The sequence below is a fragment of the Xyrauchen texanus genome, chromosome 26, assembly GCF_025860055.1.
Source record: "Xyrauchen texanus isolate HMW12.3.18 chromosome 26, RBS_HiC_50CHRs, whole genome shotgun sequence".
NCBI classification, from domain to species: Eukaryota; Metazoa; Chordata; class Actinopteri; order Cypriniformes; family Catostomidae; genus Xyrauchen; species Xyrauchen texanus.
This window is the reverse complement of record NC_068301.1, coordinates 25,477,783-25,497,136: the sequence shown is the minus strand read 5'-3', so window position 1 is coordinate 25,497,136 and position 19,354 is coordinate 25,477,783. Positions and strand designations below refer to the sequence as shown.

General features: G+C 38.8%; 1 protein-coding gene and 1 pseudogene across 1 annotated transcript; both read right to left on the bottom strand.

The window, feature by feature from the left end:
• Positions 1-3,262: 3,262 nt before the first annotated feature.
• Positions 3,263-4,646, bottom strand: LOC127619658 (putative nuclease HARBI1; annotated as a pseudogene).
• Positions 4,647-6,545: 1,899 nt separating this feature from the next.
• LOC127620119 (antizyme inhibitor 1-like) lies at positions 6,546-19,226 on the bottom strand. Its single transcript, XM_052093222.1, has 12 exons — positions 19,061-19,226; positions 17,923-18,066; positions 16,434-16,610; positions 10,715-10,888; positions 10,397-10,569; positions 10,164-10,292; positions 9,995-10,076; positions 9,804-9,878; positions 9,559-9,712; positions 8,667-8,782; positions 7,844-8,061; positions 6,546-7,666 (listed from the first exon to the last, which is right to left on the bottom strand). The coding sequence occupies exons 3-12, from the start codon at positions 16,533-16,535 to the stop codon at positions 7,591-7,593; spliced, it is 1,299 nt and encodes a 432-aa protein (XP_051949182.1). The 5' UTR covers positions 16,536-16,610; positions 17,923-18,066; positions 19,061-19,226; the 3' UTR covers positions 6,546-7,590.
• Between the last annotated feature and the right edge of the window lie 128 nt (positions 19,227-19,354).

Genomic DNA, 19,354 nt, shown 5'->3' with positions numbered 1-19,354 from the left:
TTCAAATAAAGTGGAAAGTTAGTTAAGGCATGACCACCTTTTGTAATATTAAATGAGATAGGACATCATACATCAAGAATCTGAAGGAAACAATCTAAATTAATGTATAATATTTTTTATTTTTAAGCAAATCCCTTTTATGTTCACATTCCGTGATGTCGGATGAGTCCGCAGGGACCGTCTACAAAGTGCAACACAAAAAAGCGATACTAAAAAAATATTCACACTGATGTGTGAACCACAGTGGTGTGAACGGATTTTGGTGACACTACATTGTATAAAAGTGAATTTATTGAATATATTTTTTAGTATCGCTTTTCGGTGTTGCACTTTGTAGACGGTCCCTGCGGACTCATCTGACAGCCGGTTTCATGCAAAGATCAGTGTTACTGTACGTTCACACCAGAAGCGGTGAGAGCGTCAAAATTCGCTCTGGCTGCCCTGCCTTCGACGCTCAAGGACGCTCGTGGACGCTCTGACGTAGTTGAAATAGGCGGCAACGTTTGTTCAGAATGCTTTGTTTTGTGAACTATATTTAAAGGGGCCGCAATTTAAACATCCAGACATGTCGACCATTTACTTTTTGCCAACCTATCACAAGTAGCGTATATCCTCATGTACTCTTTAAAATGTGAAAATAATTAATCGATCGATGGCAGTAAGTAATTAAAATTATAGTTGTTTGTTATAAAAAATAAAATACATTTGTAGTAATAACTGTGGTCTTGGTCATATATTACAGGGAAACCCGTCACGGCAATAATTCGTTTCTCCTCCATTTTATCTTCGGAACGAATGCTTGGTGGGAACCAAAGTTTACACGGTTGTGTTCTCTAGACTTCGCTAGAGCGGAGCACTTCTATATTCCAATAGGTTGCCGCCGAACCGCGTCACAGCTCATTACCATAATGTTGACTGCCCTTGAACTTCCATCTGACGCCCACGCCGCCCAAGACTCGCCGCGCCGCTTCTCGCCGCGGAGAGACGCTGGCTGTCATTGAAAATGAATGACTTCCGGTCGATTTGACGCTCTCGCCGCCTCTGGTGTGAACGTACGGTTATTGGTTCAGCTCGGAGGTCGAGGACGGCTTGTTTTGAAGAAACTTAGGTTGGTTGTGCACGGCAAACGTCACTCGTTATGTTCACGAGTGCGTAATTTAATCTGAAAGTCAGAATCGAAGCCTGAGTTTACAGAGAAAGTTGCTTTGCAGCATCATGGTACCAATTAAGCCTGATTTGATTGGTTTGAGTTAATTCAGCAACCTTCATGGTACAGGCCTCTGCTCTAGTAGTAATGTAGGTTTTGAATACATATATATTTTTAAATCACCTGTCAAAAATGTATTTAGAGTTAAACCACAGATCAGTGAGTAAAACATGTATTGGGAATTCGATAACTCTTTGTAACGTAGTTCAATGGAAAGGAGGAGGCGAGAACCGGCTTGACGATATAAATAAATATTTTAATGAATAACTTAAGACACACACTCTCATTCTCTCTTCGCACCACCGTCTGCCATCGGCCTTTATCCCTCTCGGAGGCTTAATTAGCCTAAGAGACCAGGGGCCTGTACCATGATGGTAGTTGAACAAACTCGGGGTTACAGGATTGGTTTTGAGTCCACAAAACCAAACCGATGCAATCAGGCTTTATTGGTACCATGAGGCAGCTCATCAACTTTCTCTGTCAACTCAGGCTTTGATCCTTAAGCTATGATTACTCCACACGCGCGCACATAAAAGAGTGACGTCGACACTGAACAACCAATCGCGTTCGATATGGATAGAGCGAGAGCTATATATTTTTCCACGCAGGAGCAAGAGATTATTATTCAGAAATATGAATAGGAGTGTTTTTCAAGCCCGCAGTAACACTGTATCTGCTGCCAAAGCAAGAGAACAATCTTGGAGGAAGATTGCTGATTGCGTTAATGCGTAGGCTAAGTTAAACAATTAATGTAAATTTATGTAGGATAATCATATTAAAAATTTATTAAATGCTAAAATTAAAATGTGTATTCGTGCTGATATATACATGCATACATAAGTGTGTGTGTGTGTGTGTAGATGTATGTAAAGTGTGAATGTATATTACATCCTAAGAAAGATTGATATTCATTGATTTTTAGATGCAACCCCAACTCCAAACGTTCTTGGCAGCAGATCAAAACAAAATTTAAAAATATAATTCAAAGTGTTGAGTATTTACCAAAACCTTTTATTACTTTTGTGAACATTTAATCACAAACACTTGTTTGCGGCAAACAGAAAAAGTGTGACATAAGGAAAACTGGGGGAGGGCCACCTCCTCCAGAATACACTGTGGCGGAGGAGTTGGCACTGAGTAACAACAAGGGGCGGCCGATTATGGATGGGATTGCAAGTGCTGTACAATCTGATCCTGGTGCTGGCTCCTCTAAGCAAGTGACACTGGGTATGTGTGTGCAATGCATTACTAATGTTTTAAAAAAAAATGTTAAATATGGCTGACTCTATGTTCTGCACAGTAGAGGGAAATACACTGTCCCTGTTGAAGCCAGCACAAATGCACACAGTCTCCTGCACAGAGGTCAGTACACCAGACAGAACACAATGAACATAACCTGCTTTATAACAATTTTGATTTAAATTGGCCTTCAATTTATAGGGTGAACCAAATGATGAAGACACTCTGTCTGTGTCTTCAGAGACAGTTGCTGAGGTGAATGCACTGGGCTTTTTATTATAGCACACATTTGAATGTCATAATTAAATGACTGGCTCTTACACATCTCTTTTTATTGTAGGATTTTTCACAACCTGCCCCAGAAACTGAAGCCTCTACCTCAATGGGCTTCAGAAGGAATGTGAACAAGGTGATGCTTTAAACCCTTAATTACAGTCAGTCCTATGTTTGTAGAAAGTCATGCCACTTTTTGTGATTTGATCAACCTCCAGAAAACGTGTAATGATTGTTTGTGTTGGAATTGTTTCAGGTGGAAACAGACTCAGTCAGGGCCCTTTACAAAAGGAGTCTAGAACTAGACTGTTCACTGAAGGAGCTGGACTGTGAGCTGAGGAGGCTCCAAATTAAAAAAATTAAATTGGAGATCAAACAGCTGGAAAAAACAGATCTCGGTATGTGAACTTTTTTTTTTAACCAAGTTACCCTGTATGAACACTATGAATGTTTATTAATGTAATTTTTCTTTCTCTCTTTCCTCCCTAGCCACATGACCAATAAAACAGTTTGAGACCTATCAGCAGTGTCAGTGTGCTTTTATTAAGTAAAATATTGTGTTGTGATTGCATCTCTGACAGCTGCGCCAGCTGGGTGGTCAATTGTGATGGGGTCAATTTCATCAGGGAGAAGCTGGTTTTGTGGTGGTACTCGCGCCTTTCTGATAGTGGCTATATTGTGCAGAATGGCACATGCAGCCACTATCTGTGATGCCGCTCTGGTGACACTCTTAAACGCCTAAGGCATTTGAAACGTGCCTTTAGGATGCCAAAGGTCATCTTGATCTTGACCCTGGTTTTACTGAGGGCCACATCGAAGCGGTTTTGTGGCCCTGTCTGAGGGTCAGGATAGGGGGTTAGCAAAAACCTCTGGCATGCATAACCTCGATCTCCTACCAACAGGCCATCAAAAAGCCCTGTCATAGAACAGAAAAGGGAAAAATTGTGTAAGCTTTTCAAATTAAAACTTGAAAGTGTACTGTACCAATTTTAACTTGCTTTCCTCAAAGCGCTGACACAAAATAGACTCACGGAAAATTTGTGAGTCATGCGCTGAGCCAGGCCATTTGGCATCCAAACTTGTGATCATGCATTCATGATCACAAGTCATCTGCAGATGAAATGTACAGTAAATAATTGTCCTATCTGTTAGTTACTTATTTAAAGATTGATCTCAATGCAAATAAAAAGAACTTCACATTTTTCAAATACCTGAACATTAAGGCTGTGAAAGGACTTTCTGTTCACATAATCTGCCTCATGTTCTCCTAGAGCTGTGGAGATTGCAACATGTGTGCAGTCTATTGCTCCTATGACTCTAGGGAATCCTATCATACGAATTAAAAATATATATTTAAAATCATTCTTAACAGCTACTGTAGACTATTGCATTATATATTTCTAAGTATGAAATGTGCTTTTTTGCAGAAGAAAAAAAACGAACGTGAAAGGTTAAATTTGTTCATATGATGTCACCCAATCAAGATATCTTACCGGCAATTTTATAAAATCCCTCTTTTATGGACATGGTCGATAAATGTCCAGGGAACACGATGAAGCTATTTATGTACCCCTGCAGAGCGAGGACCACCTTGCGAATGGTCCGACTGACCGTGTTTTTCCCTACATTCTCTGCATCACTGACCGCATACAAGTATGTACCACTTGCCAAAAAAGCGCAACGCAATACATACCATTTGCGGTACAGTAAGGGCATGGCTTCGACGAGTCACATTTGTTATGTGCGGCTCAAGAAGTTCTCAAAGATAAGACATTCCTTCCGCGGAAAATCTGTATCTTTCATACAAGTAAGTATCGGGAAAGTCAAATGGATTTTGTCTGTCCCTAAAAACTCTTTCTCTACGAAGTGCTCGTCTAACAATTTGCGCGGAGATGTCCACAGGATTTGGGAGAAAAGGTGAAGCCATTGCAGCAGAGAACAGACGCTGGGAATTAGTTGCGTCACCTATATGTTTCTTTGCTCACAGCTGATTGGTCAAACTTCAGTCTGAGATCTTGAATCCAGTAGTGATGTGTCGTTCATGAACGATTCGTTCATTTTGAACGAATCTTTAATATGACTCGGGACTACCGAGTTGTCTCAGAGAGTGATTCGTTCATTTTGTGTTGACCGCGCATGCGCGCAACATCGCATAAGGTACATGAAGTCATAAATGATTAGCCTAGTTCATCTTTCGCGAGTCTTCGGGTTCGGCCGGGTCCGAGTCTTTCGTTCTTCCTGTCAGTCCCATAGAGACTATGCTGTCAGTACCGGAAAGAGAAATGATTAGTTCGTCTCTTCGGTTTCGAGTCGTTCGTTCTTCAAGTCAGACTCACAAACCCATAGCACTTAGTGCTGTGCTATGGGTTTGTGAGTCTGACTTGAAGAACGAACGACTCGAACCGAAGAGACGAACTAATCATTTCTCTTTCCGGTACTGACAGCATAGTCTCTATGGGACTGACAGGAAGAACGAAAGACTCGGACCCGGCCGAACCCAAACCCGAAGACTCGAGAGTCGAGACTTGAACTAATCATTTATCTTTCCGGATCCGGACCGGTATGCTGCATGTGCATGCAGTCAGTGAGTGCATTGGCTGCTGTGTCACACCACACGGCCCACACACAGACACTGACGAGTCGACATCGACAACTAAGTATTTTTAACGTTTTGAAGTTCGAACCCGATGACACAAGAGGCGGAGAAAAAGGAGGTGAGGTGAACTAACTGCAATAGCTTAAACTTAAGACCCAATTAATAAATTAACATTTCGGTTTCTTATAAATTGGCTTTGGCTGCATTACCCTATAGTTTATTTTTATTTATTTATTTCAAATTGAATCAACGTTTTCGTAAGTAGACTACTTGATGTTTTGTGCTATTTAACATGACATTTAATTATATTCTGCTGAAATGAACGAAATGACTCGAAAAAAGATTCGTTCATTTTGCTGAACGAGACTCAAAGATCCGAGTCAGTAAAATGATCCGAACTTCCCACTACTAGAATCCAGAACATAACCTGCCCCGGAGCAGGTTAGCCGTGCAGCGTAAGATACCATGGCAACTGTTAGAAATAAAGAGTCTTCTAAACGATAGCAGTGCCGTTTCTCTCCGTCTTTTATTGAGTCGTGAATCAAATCAATACAAAGCATCCAACGTTGGGAAGCAAAGTAAAGAATAGAAAAGCTCTTTGTCTCCTCAATAACATACAAATATATATGTAAATACTGGAGGGAGTTCACTTCTCTAAACCAATAGAAACAGACATTACCTCATAGATAATTAGTCCATATGTCGGTCTCCTTTGAAACCCTGAGAGCCTAAATCCTATATGAAAAAGCTACTCTCTACTAGGGCCTGATGGACCATGCCATAGACATTCATATAAAGTACACAAACACACAGAAAGAAAGAAATAAGGAGAGGAGGGGGCTCTTACACTCTTAATATGAAACTTAATATGAAACAGATGTTTGATAATGTATTTGGAATGGAATGTCCCAACACAGCATTTTCTATCTTGGACAGACCTGAGATATACCTATTTCTGACAGCAACGAACACCGATTAAAGCCGAGCTACTTTCATAGTACCTAAAACCCAGGGTTGGCGGAAGCTAAACTGGAACATAGCTGGCTAGCCACCTAAACCGGCTTCATGGTACAGGCCCCAGGTGTGTATAATTACAACCCGGTCCCACCCTCCCACACTCTTCAATAACTCACTCATGGACGTTTTACTAAGCTTTCAATACACTTTCCACTTGTCCTGTACAATTCATTCACATATATTTTTTGAGACACAAAAATGACAACAATAGTATTAGCTCAAAGAAATGTATTAAATTAATATTTTAATTACTTTTACAAGCACAATTTTACAGTCAAAAACAGGCAATGGTCCATTAGTGCCTTAGACAAAAAGGCATTTAAATTACCAAGGGGTGAGATTTTAGAGCTGATAAAATAAAAAATCAGCCATTTAACTGTGCTAGTTCTAGAAACACAGGATGCATAACATGTTCATTTGCAATATACACCACTTGCAATTTTAAATTTAGTTTGAGAATGACTGCCTGGCATGGCCACGTTTTTTCTGACTGTGGTGAAACTTGTGTAACTTTAGAAGAGTGTCATCACTGATGAAGCCATGATGTCTTGCAAGTTTAAAAAATATACCAATAGGAAAAACAATATAATAATTTAAATCTGCCTTCTAACGTCCATCTGGCAGAATGTTAAAATAAATTTGAGGGGCAGCACACTAGAGACCATACAGCACTATATGAAATATATATATATAGCAACCTTTGAAAATACAAATCATGTGACGCACCACATGTAATGAGGAAACAATGATTTGGCAAGAGCAGCAATGCTCTTCTATAAAACCATGGGAAATTTGAAGATAATTTGCCCATATACTAGGGGTCATGGACTATTTGTGCATATACTACTCTATTGTAATTGAAATTATGCTTTTAACAAATGCATCATGTTGTACAGACAACTCATTTACAAGACTGTCAGTAGGTAATCTATATATGTATACATAATAAAATTAAATTAGTTGAACATTTATGTAAACAGTGTTTGATTAAAAACCCAAGAATTGGGTGCCATCTCCACCGTCATCCATTTTGTTGCATTTGTTGTCATTTCATATGGGTTTTTTTTGTCATTCTTTATGGGTAATAAGGTAAGCAAGCCTTTTTGTAATTGGAAGAAACTGAGGTAATGATGTCAATCAATTAGGTTGCCCAATAACATGTCTGTTTTCTTCCCCCACCAACACCAATATAATTTTTCCACCCATGACTGTTGGAATGTTGACATGCCAAGTGGTAAGTGGACGGAGTTTGGCTCAGTTATAAGCCATACTGGACCAATGAGAAGTTTTTCATGGTGTCATCAAGAGAAATCCCAGCCTCCTGCATTTTAAACCTGGAGAAAACGCATCATATTAGCATCACAATCCATCTTCAACTGCTTATCCGAAGTCGGGTCACATTAGCGTCACATTAATCCAAAACAACCTTTATCACAGCAACTCTTAAACAAGAGAGACAAACAGTCAACCAAAAAGCACAAAAGGTCAAAATTAAATGTGGTTGCAATTACCAGTCATCTGTGGAGATGGTGTAATACACAGGTGGTTGGTCTGTGCCACTGAGGGTTGCTGGCCCCTCCTGACTGCTGGCACCCATGTTGCTGAAAATTAGCCAGTCCCCAACTGAGAGCTCTGGGAGGAGGCAATGCTCTACCACCTGGTCCAGAGCATCACATGAAGGACCCCACAAACTGCTAGGAAACACTGGCTCGTCTAGTGTGAGTGACATCTAGAAGAGAGAAAAAAAGAAAGGCAAAATATCCACATTTTAAGGTGCATTTACTACATTTTTATCTGGCTCTTACGTATTCCACTAGAACCAGTGGTTTTAGAATTTATTCTGACACCTATCTTCATGGATGCACAAAGTTTGCTCAATAACTCCTGCTGCTTCAGAAGACTGTCTTCCATTTTGTTATATCAATACAATTACTCTGAACTACACTGTTGACTTGGGCTCCGTTGTTGTCTGTAGAAAGTATATTGTGTTTTTTATTTAGTTTGGTTCGCTTGTTTTGTTTACATGTACTTTATGTTTGGGCATTGGCTGAAAGTGCTATATAAGGTAAAAATATTGTTTTTATTGTCAGTGGTAGTAACACAGTCAATTGCATGACACAGGTTGTCATGTGTTGTCACAATGCATCTCCCATGTGGGGGCGACCCACCAAATGCTAAATTAAACTGCTTTAAGAGCAACTGACATGACTAGAGCCTTCATCATATTTATGTTATCATGTGTAAAACCTTTTAAATTAGCACCTTTAAATACTTCACCTCAATTCTACTGTAACCAGTCAAAGTATTGTTTATGGTGGTACACGTGTTATTTACCTTGGGCACAGAAGGTGCAGTGATTATATTTCCAAACAACTTCCCCACAAAAGATCCATAAACACCATCATTCATATAATACAGAAATTCTGGCTCATCATTTAGGGTCAGCTCATCTGAAAGTGCAAAAGACACATTAAGAAAATAGGTTAATGGCAAAGAAAGTGCCACTTCAACACAAAGTATAAGGCTATGTTCAGACAGCAGGCAAATCAGATTTTTTTCTCAAATCAGATCTTTTCAGGCAGACTGTCCGCACTATTAATTGCAAGTGATCAAATCAGATTTGCGCGTTCAGACATAACCAACCTATCTGCATGGGTTGCTTTGGTAAAGACGTAGGCATAACCACGTGACGATGCTTTCAAAACAGATGCGGGAAAAATGGAGGTGCATCATCTCGCTCTCCAAATAAGTGCCCTGTCCAGTCGCGGTGCAGAACTCCTCTGGAGACTGGTAAATATTGTGATGTTCCGTGCTGCAGTCACCGATTTTTGACGTCATCGCTGTGTGTCACGTTAAGAGTGACGCAAAAGACCATGTGAAATCCGAAATGAGCAGCCAGAGCGTCCGGACTGAGACGCATCTGAAAAAAATCATATTTCAATTGCATCTGAAACCACCTCCCGATGTGGTTTGAATCAGATTTGGAAAAATCTGATTTCATGTGTTTTTTTGCTGTCCAGACTATCAAAAACTCATCTGGATATGCAAAAAATCAGATTTTTAGTGGCAGTCTGAACAAGGCCTAAGAGCCTCTTTTACACCTGAAGCTCAACTACAGAAATAATAATATATTTCTTAAATGCACTTCAAGACGCATTCATTCTATATGAAAATGTGATGAGAGAGGACCATCTAAAGAGTAGAAATAAAATGGAATGGTACTCACCATGAAGGTCCTGGTATACTGCTTTCTTGCCAATAACATTGACAGCCAGGGTGAAGGAGGAAAACATATAGAAATGTCCTGGTTCAGCAATAACGTTCACTCCAGACACATAGGGGAAATAGGCCTCAAGGAGTGGTCTGACATTAGAATGTATCTGAAAAAACACATAAAAAAGATAGGCTTTTGAGATTTGTCAATATTTCATATTCAAAAAGAGTAAAACAAATGAAACAAGCTCGACGTACCTGTTTCAACTGAAACTCAGTACCGCTGAATCCACCACCAATATCCAGAATCTTCATGTCGAAGCCTAGTTCCTTCTGTGGAATAACACAAGGAAGACTAAGCAGATTTAAATTCCTTAAAGAGTTAAAATTCTCTTAATGATTTTCAAGACTACATTCTGGCAGTATAATGGCAATTTATACCCACTCACCCCCATGTCAAAGATGCAGCGAGCATCTGACAGTGCATGGGTGTATGCCTGGGGATCTCTGCATGAAACCGGTACCTGGAACCTGCAGAAACAGCAGCACATCTTAAAACTCTTAAAAGGATATAGTGAATTAGAGATTTTATGTTGACCCTGAAATCCCTTCACTTACGTAACTCCAACCACATCTACGCTCAACTCCTTGGCCATTTCCAAAAGGTGCTTGCAGCCCTTCAGTGAACAGCCAATGGTCACACTTGCCTCTTCCACCTGTGCTTCAGTAAACACTTGCAACAAAAGCCTGTTAATCAAGACAAGTGTATAAAGAGAAAGAAGAATATTCTTCTAACTTTATTTTCACCCTACTAAAAACAGTAAACATCTAAAATTGTTTTTAGCACTTACTTGGCTTCAGGATGGGCGCGGGCAATTTTGCGAAGCTCTACCTCATTTTCACATACCAGATAGTTAATGCCATTCTTGGCCGCATGCTTAATGAGTGAGAGCTGCTTGCATACTCCAGACAGGATGATATTCTCAGGAGGGACATCATGATCGAGCACTAAGTTGGTTTCAGCCTGAAAAGAGTAAATAATTTTCTATAAGACGATGCACCACAAAATCTAAGGGACTCTTCAAGATATGTGTTTACAAATGTCTCGAATGTCTGCAAGAACATCAGTGAAGAAGGAAAGAGTAAAACAGGTCAATTTAAGACCATACCTTATTTGCACAGACAAAACCAACACCGAGTGCAGACAGGAGTTCAATAACTACAGGGCTGCCATTACAACTGACTGGGTAGAAAGGTCGAATGAGGGGATTGGTAGTCCTCCACAGAACATGCTGTCGCATTAGGGCCCCAAGGTTGGCCACAACAAATGCATTCTTTTCAGCCTGAGGAACAAATTGAATGAACAATGCGATATACCAGCAGCAGACTTTCATAACAAGATTTGACATTAGGGCTGGGTATTGCTATAGATTTTCCGGATTTGATTCAGATTCACAAGTTCTCAATTAGTTTAGATTCAATTCTAATATTGATGCATATGGGTATACTTCAGTTATTCAACATATGAAAGAAATGACTTTAAAGCTAATGCTGTTAATTATGTAGGGGACCGTCTAACTAGGTACTTTATGAAAATATACATTTTACCAATATAATTGTTTTCTTAATTTTGATCAAATTATTATAATTTTTTTTAAACATACAAATCCATGTATTCCATCTATTCACCTTATGCACGGTTCCTCTTAACGATTCAAGTAATTTTTTAAGTACTTTTTTTTTGTAAGAATTATTTAGAAATCCAATTCTTACTGCATTTACTACCCTCTAATGTCTGTTACCAAATAATGAGATAATTTCAGATTTGTAGAGCAGATAACAAAATACATTTAATACAGTTCTTGTAAAAGGAGTGTTTGCATATTTTGAGACATAAATTCAATCCAATAATAGATCCTTACTCTATTTTAAATAAAGAAATCTAGACCAACACGAAATGGCATATTTCATTAATTAATTTCTTAATTTATAAAATTCCACTTAATACAACCAAACTTATATCTTTAACCATTGTCATATGAACAACAAGTCAATAACTGCACTGCTTGATTTAATAGAGACACAGGTCATCATTAAGTAAACAGTAACAGTTCCAGAGACAGTTTAGACTTATGTAGCCTAATTTTGTACTTCGAGGCTTGCAAGACTTCAACAGTTCTTATTTAATTTCGAGCTGGACAATCATAACTTGCAAATCAGTATAAGATTACTTTTTACTGGAAGCACTGTATGTTTCATGCTGTAGATTCAAAAGAACCAGCTCATTAGAATGGTTCTTTCTGGAATCGAACTGTAACGGAAGGGCATGTTTCACGTTGTAGATTCAAAAGAACCGGCTCATTTGGATGGTTCTTTCTGGACTCGAACTGTAACGGAAGCGCATGTTTCACACTGTAAAAAGAGTCGGCTTGAGACTCGTTAGATCGGGAATTAAATACACTGGTAGGAGTCAGTAGCGGGCAGCGCTGGTGTTCCATCCACATCGGTGGAAAACTGCAAGCTGGAGAACCGTTAACTGAACCAAAAGTCACGAAGATCATAGGATTCCGTTTTTTTTTTTTTTTTTTTAAAGAATGGAACCGTTTCTCAGTTCCCAACCCCAGTGTTAATCATGTTCGTTTCTATCAAGCTCCAAAAATGACATAAAAACCCCACTGAAGTAGTTCATATGACCCGAGCATTTTATTCAAAGCCACTTGAAGATGTGCAATAGCGCTGTGTATCACAAAAGACACTTGTCCACTGCACGTTATGGTTCGACTTGCCTCAACACTACTCGCTTAACTTTTCTGAGCTTGCATTTCCACTGCAGTTTAGTGCCCCTCAATGTGGGTGGGATGATCGTCATAGTTGCACTGCCTCTACTGCCGTGACATCATCTTAAACGTGACACAAACTGACCAAATCAATAACACAACCACTAGCTGTTAGCAATTGTGCTGCATTAAGCGGTTGTTGCATGGTCAACTTTTTATACACTAGTCAACTAAATAAAGTGAAGCTTTCAAGCAGAGTATAGAGTTAACATAACAAAATGTACCATCCTCCATCGTGGCTGAGTTTTTTACTTTCTCCTACACTGTTGGTAGGTCTGGTGGTAGCAGTGTGTGGCCAACAGCTGACACTTGGTGAGAGACTTTTTCGTTCATCGCTAACAAGTGGACCGTCTGCACCTCGTTTATTAAACACGGCGTGGTCTTTTCACAAGTGGCACTTTTTCACGTGAACAAATTACACTGTTATCACTTTCGCCAACTTTAAAACTAGCAGGTTGATGCCACGTGTCGGAAATCCAGTGACGCTGGTAGTGACGATTCACCCCGACCAATCAGTTATTTTGACGTCACATTTAATATCGGCTCGGCTCGCTTGGAACCTTGACCGAGGTGGTACTAAAAAAAGTCAGGTACCAGGTACTATCCACAGTGGAAAACCCCAAAAAAGTGAGCAGAGTCGAGTAGAGTTGTACTATGCAGTGGAAATGTTTAAACTAGAGCAAGAAATTACTACTGACGTAGTAGCAAAAGAATTCTGGAAAAATGTATGAAAAAATTGTTGTAGTGGTGTGTGGGCACCTGGAATTGTATGACACGTCATTCATTTACAGAGACTGGACGAAAAAGACACTGCTTGGAGGAAAGTGAGCGAGGAAGTTGGACTACCTGGTAAGTTCTGAAAATATGCGCATCTACTTGATTCCAGCTATTGGTTGTACTTTACTATGAACAAAGTCATAGAAGCCCCTCCTCCTGTCCTTTTCCGGAAGAGAAGGGGGAATACTTTAGGGTTCACTTTACTCGTGCAAACGCAAGTTTAAACACAAATTTATAACCCAGCGGTCAAACTCGCACGAGCAATGAGAGGCGAAAATTCTCTTTGCGTTGTACGTGAATGCAAGATTATTGAATAGTGCTGCTCTATTTTTAGCCTTCACGTGTAGTGCAATATTTGAGCGATACTGACGAACAACATGTCAGATGTAGATGCTCAATAGTTCGGTTCACTTATAATATGCATTTAGAAAGGCATTGGAGGTGCATTTTAGCAGAAATTTAATAAGAAGCTAATTAAATTACTGTGAACTTGCCTACAAAGAGACATACAGGACTTCCTGGAGAGTTCAGAATGTCAAAATAAAAGCCAGAGGTTTTTAAAGTTAAAGGTGCATGATTGAGAATATTACTGTTATATTTAAAATTCTAAAAGTAAATAATAATAGTAATAATAATAATTAATTATTATGTTAACAAATTTAAGTGGAATGGGTAAAAAAAAAAAAAAGTCAATGAGAAGTGAACTGATATCTTAGAACTTAATTGAACAAAAAATAGATCTGAATCCTTTAACATCCAGATACCAAATTTTTTTACATTTTTTTTTGTGTGCAAAAAAAATAAAATAAAAAGACTTTTCTACTGAATACAGACTGGAATTACTGTTAATTTTGCAGCTACACTATCCAGTAGATGAGTTAATACAGTTTTTCTTAATAAGCTATACATTTCTGTTGAAAAATGTGAAGTTAGAGGTTTGTGTTTCTTTACATATTAAAGACTACACCAAATAGTTCTACACAATAATGTAAATCTAATCTAATCTGATTATGCAAAAAACAAAAACACTGGTATCGGATCGGCCAATACAGAGAGTTCAGATATCGGAATCAGATCAAAAGAGAAAAATGTAGTAACGGTTGAGTTAAATGTATTTGGCTAAGATGCATGTAAACTTCTGACTTCAACTGTATATCCATTACAAGCTCTAAATCTGCACCAATGAGAGAAATCATCAATATCTATGATTTATTATCTGAAAGTTTAAATTTGTGAATGCTTAGAACTGCCAATAACTCATCCTCCAAAGGCCACTCTGTCATGCTTCAAATGCTTCAAGGGCTGAGCAAGCAGTCATTTATTAGATTAACAGTGTATGTGTGATTCCCTGCATGCTGCAAAAAAGATCAGCCCTGATTCTAGGCACAAAAGGCCGATCACGGATTTAAGACGAATATCGGCCAATTGCGATCGTTGCACCCCTAATTTAAAGTGACAGAAAAACACCTCACTAATTTTTTCACTTAGTAGAGGGGTGGTGTAGATCCACACCATCAACTCTTGGTTAAAAATACTTTTTTGTGCTCCCACAAGTAATTCATTTTGATTGAATCTTCTCAGTAGCTTCAATGAAAACCGGAGGTTAAGAGGCAAAGCACAGAAGCGTGGAACGCTGAAAAGGGGTGGGGCTGAATAAGGTGAAGTTTATATTGTGAATAAATATATTATAATCAGGGATATTCGGATACCATTTTTTAAAGATTGAAAAAATAAAAAAAATTTGTACTCGCAGATACTTTTTTTTTAATTAAAATTTTATCATCAAAATTGTGTTTAAATAAATGAATTAAAAATTTAAATCAAATGAAAGTATAACAATTCGTTTTATTCAAATGAAGTGCTTATATACAGAACTTCACAGCACAATCCTAAATACAGCATTGGAGTTATTTTTTTCAAATAAAGTGCTACATAATAGAGCATCACATATGTGAAATATTACTTGAATATAATGGACTTACTATTGATTTATTATTAGTAGTAAAATATATATACATAACTATATAGTAGTGATCTATTTCTGTCATACTTTTTCATTTAAATTGAGCTTTTATTTTGAAGTGTTTCTGTGTTGTTAAACCAAGGAGTTCTGACATAATGACAGCAGATTCCCAATATAGAAAAGCAGGTCGGGATGCGATTCACAATAATATTGAACTGCAAAAAGCTACTATGTAATAAAAATGTAGTCTGAATATGACTCATGCTAAAAAGTGAATCAGTGCTCTGTCTGCTGTCATCTGCTTCAAACAGAGCATGCAATGCTCATAATAGTGTTTTCTGTGTATGAGCCAAGGATCTCCAAATGTATGAGCAGTTTGTCTCTATGCCTGCACAACACTGTCTCCACACATTTACAAGTGCTCACATTTAAAACACTGCGCATGCAAACAATCGATTTATCTTATTATATCACAGCTTTTGCTGTTAAATAATATCACTAGGACATGACGTGATTTTAATCGGTGTGTTGAATGTTCACATAATGACATTCCTACACCACATGGTATTGGAGCATTTTTACGAATACTATTACATGAGCGCAGCATTGGTGCATTTCTAATCATAATGAATATATCACATGTTGTAACAAGTTTATTTTTTAATGCATGTTTTATGGCAATATTTACATCGACTTGTAGAACACATGCTTAAAACCGGTACTGTCTCTTTAATAAAACCGGAAGTTCTGTAAAGAGCATCTGTAAATGAGCACATATTAACGAGAGAGGACTACTTTACCTCATCTGTGCTATTTGTGATAAAAATTCTATGTTTTGTTGTTTTTGATCAACAATTAACAGAAAAGTCAAAAAACTGAAAAGTTATTTAAGGAGACATTATTCACTGACAAATGGATTGCATGGATCTCATCTTTTGACACATTACACAGAAAGAGTCAAACCAAACTTTTACTCTCAACACAGTAAAAGGTTGCTGAACTTCTTCGCAAATACACTATTCAACTACTGGTGAGTGAAATCTGAACATTTACCAGCCAGTGGAAAACCACAGACATTTTTAGTCGCATAATGACAAAATTTGGTCCCATATGCGAGTGATTTACTTGCATTGTAGAGAGTTGCGCAAATAGTAAAAGACTGATATTGGGATTTAAGTATCAATATCGAGATTACTCCAATGAAGATTGCGATGCATCGGAAAACCAATATTTTACCCAGTCCTATTTGACGTATCACATAGACTACTTGGGAACGGAATGTAATCCAGACTGTTTCAACACATCTCTCACCAGATTTTGTTCATAGATATGGTTGTCGACAACATCATCAAGGGTTTTTCCTTCCTCAATTACTTCAATTATGTAGTTTGGTGCATCAACGAATCCTTTCATCTCAACCGTATTCCGCAAATCCGACAATCATAGAGAGTTTACTGAGCCGCTGGGGTATTCTGGTTATGCAACAAACTGTTTGGAGAAACATGAAAAACATGATCATTTTAAAACACAACTTTTCATGAATAACATGACACTTTCCAACTAAAATTTCTGTAAAGGTGGTCAGCCACATCACCAACCCATATATTTGGTGTTCTACAAGCAACCACTTAACATGAAGAAATTGAGGAAATCATAAACTTTGTAAGACTGTCATTGTTCCATTTTTTGCTTATCGGATGCGTTACAACAGAGGCCGAAAGGCTTATTGGTAAAACGAGCAGAGAAAACCAACCACAAAACTAGAGTCCACCACATTATGTTTAGAAATAACAACAACACATAGGCTTTAAGAATCTGGGCCATGGGGGGTGGGGGCCTGGGTAGCTCAGCAAGTAAAGACATTGACTACCACACCTGGAGTTGCAAGTTCAAACCCAGGGAGTGCTTTGTGACTCCAGTCAGGCTTCCTAAGCAACCAATTGGCCAGGTTGCTAGGGTGGGTAGAGTCACGGTTGGTTAACCTCTTCGTGGTCTCTCTAATGTGGTTCATGCTCTTGGTGGGCCATGTGGTAAGATGTGCGTGGATGTCACGGAGAATAGCACAAAGCCTCCACAAGCACTAGTTCTCCGCGGTAATGTGCTCAACAAGCCACGTGATAAGATGCAAGGATTGAATTTCTCAGACGCGGAGGCAACTGAGATTCATCCTCCGCCACCTGGATTGAGGAGAGTCACTTCGCCACCACGAGGACCTAGAGTGCATTGGGAGTTGGGCATGCCAAATTCGGGAGAAAACAAACAAACAATTTTTTTTTTTTATTTACTCCCCTTTTAGACATAATGCGTGTGGAGGCTTCACGCTATTCTCCGTGGCATCCACGCACAACTCACCACACGCCCCACCGAGAACCACATTGTGACCACAAGGAGGTTACCCCATGTGACTCTACCCTCCCTAGCAACTGGGCCAGTTTGGTTGCTTAGGAGACCTAGCTCGAATCACTCAGCACACCCTGGATTCGAACTTGCGACTCCAGGGGTGGTAGTCAGTGCCTTTACTCACTGAGCTACCCAGGCCCCTAAATCTGGGCTATTTTTTATTTTACTCAGACCCTATCAAGCTAAATCCCAGTAGCTTTGAAGCACAATGGAACATTTGATGGTATTACCAAAGGATTTGTGCGATCCACCCAGGGGACAGAGGTGTTACATATAAGCTACCCATGGTGTTATGTAAATCCATAAACAATCCACCACAGTGTGTTGCAGCATTAATTTATTAATCAATGCTTCATGGGGTCAGGTATCTAGTATTTAGGGTCAGAATGTTGCTACTCACATGGACGACGTGGGAGATGGTTCTCTCCCTTTATCAACTAGGATCCCAAGGCGGCTCAGCGTTGAAGTCAAATTGCTCGCGGTAGAGGGCCTCCCCTAGTCCTTCTGGATAACGCTTATACACTCGCAGAGAGATCGGGGAGCCCTGTGGAGACAGAAATACAGATACATTTTAAAATATTTGCTAAAAGAACTGCTGCTTGGTTAAAATAAACTGTAATACAACAACAAAAATTGTTGTAGAACCAGTACAAACTTTTTTGATACAGCATAATATTTACAGGTAGGGATAGGGAAGCAACCAGTTCTCCAATTAAGTTGGTGTTGCAATATTTCATCTGTAGGCTTTATCAAGTAACTAAATTTACTGTTGTACTTTGTACCTGACTAGTTAACTTAGTATTCTTTTCATTTTTTTAAGCATTAAACAACACTGTCTTATCTTGCTCTCTACATTTATAATCAATAAATGAAGTAACTTGTGTTTCTGTTGAACATTTATCAGAGGTCATGGTTTCTTCATGTATAACATACTGTATCACTGTCATATGTTTGATAGATGCTCATTTGATAACAAATGTTTTTTATTTGTAGGGTTAATTGATTAACTGTGATAAAGATATTACGTTTTGGTAATATAAGGTTATTAAGGTATAATAAACGTTGGGTAAGGGAACTGTGTCTTCTTGCCATGATGCTATGTTTTACCAATATAAATGTTTAACAAGAACAACAAAGACCTTAGACAAACTGTTAGTATGGTCTATTTCGTGTGCTTACATAAGAATGTCTTATTCCTTGTTGAAACGAAGTTAAACACATATTTTTATAATAAGTAATATGTCATAAGTTTGCTCGTCATTTAACATAAGCGTCTGGGTTGGTCCACCGATTCAGCTACTAACTATGTATCCAACTACATCCGTCACGCTTCGAATAACTACAGATTACTACAGTTTTATATCATTAAAAACCTATAGCTATCATAAATTGTTTTCAAATACATTTCTCGTCGTCCTTCGCGAAGCACGTTGCCGTGTTACAAGCGCTACTACTACAAGCAACCAACCGCCATGTTGTGTGTCACGGGCTCAACACAGAGATCGGAGACAAAAAACAACAACAAATGCTGTACTTACGTGAGATAACGGCTTGAATGATTTGGAAGATCGTCTTCTCTTTTTCGGCGGAATTTTTAAAGAGTGGTGGGGACACAGATAGAAGAAAGTAAAGCGGCCGTATGTGCCATATGCTTGAATTAGGAACGCTCGGTCGACGAACACTGGGACGCTGCTGATAGTCTCAAAAAGAAATGGTTGGTGAAGGAAGGCGGGAGCGCTGTGAAATAACATGGGGTGGAGCGCCAACGTTCAAATCCTAGTACGGTGAAGGCTCAACTTATGAATATTAATTATTGTGCATGACTGGATTCT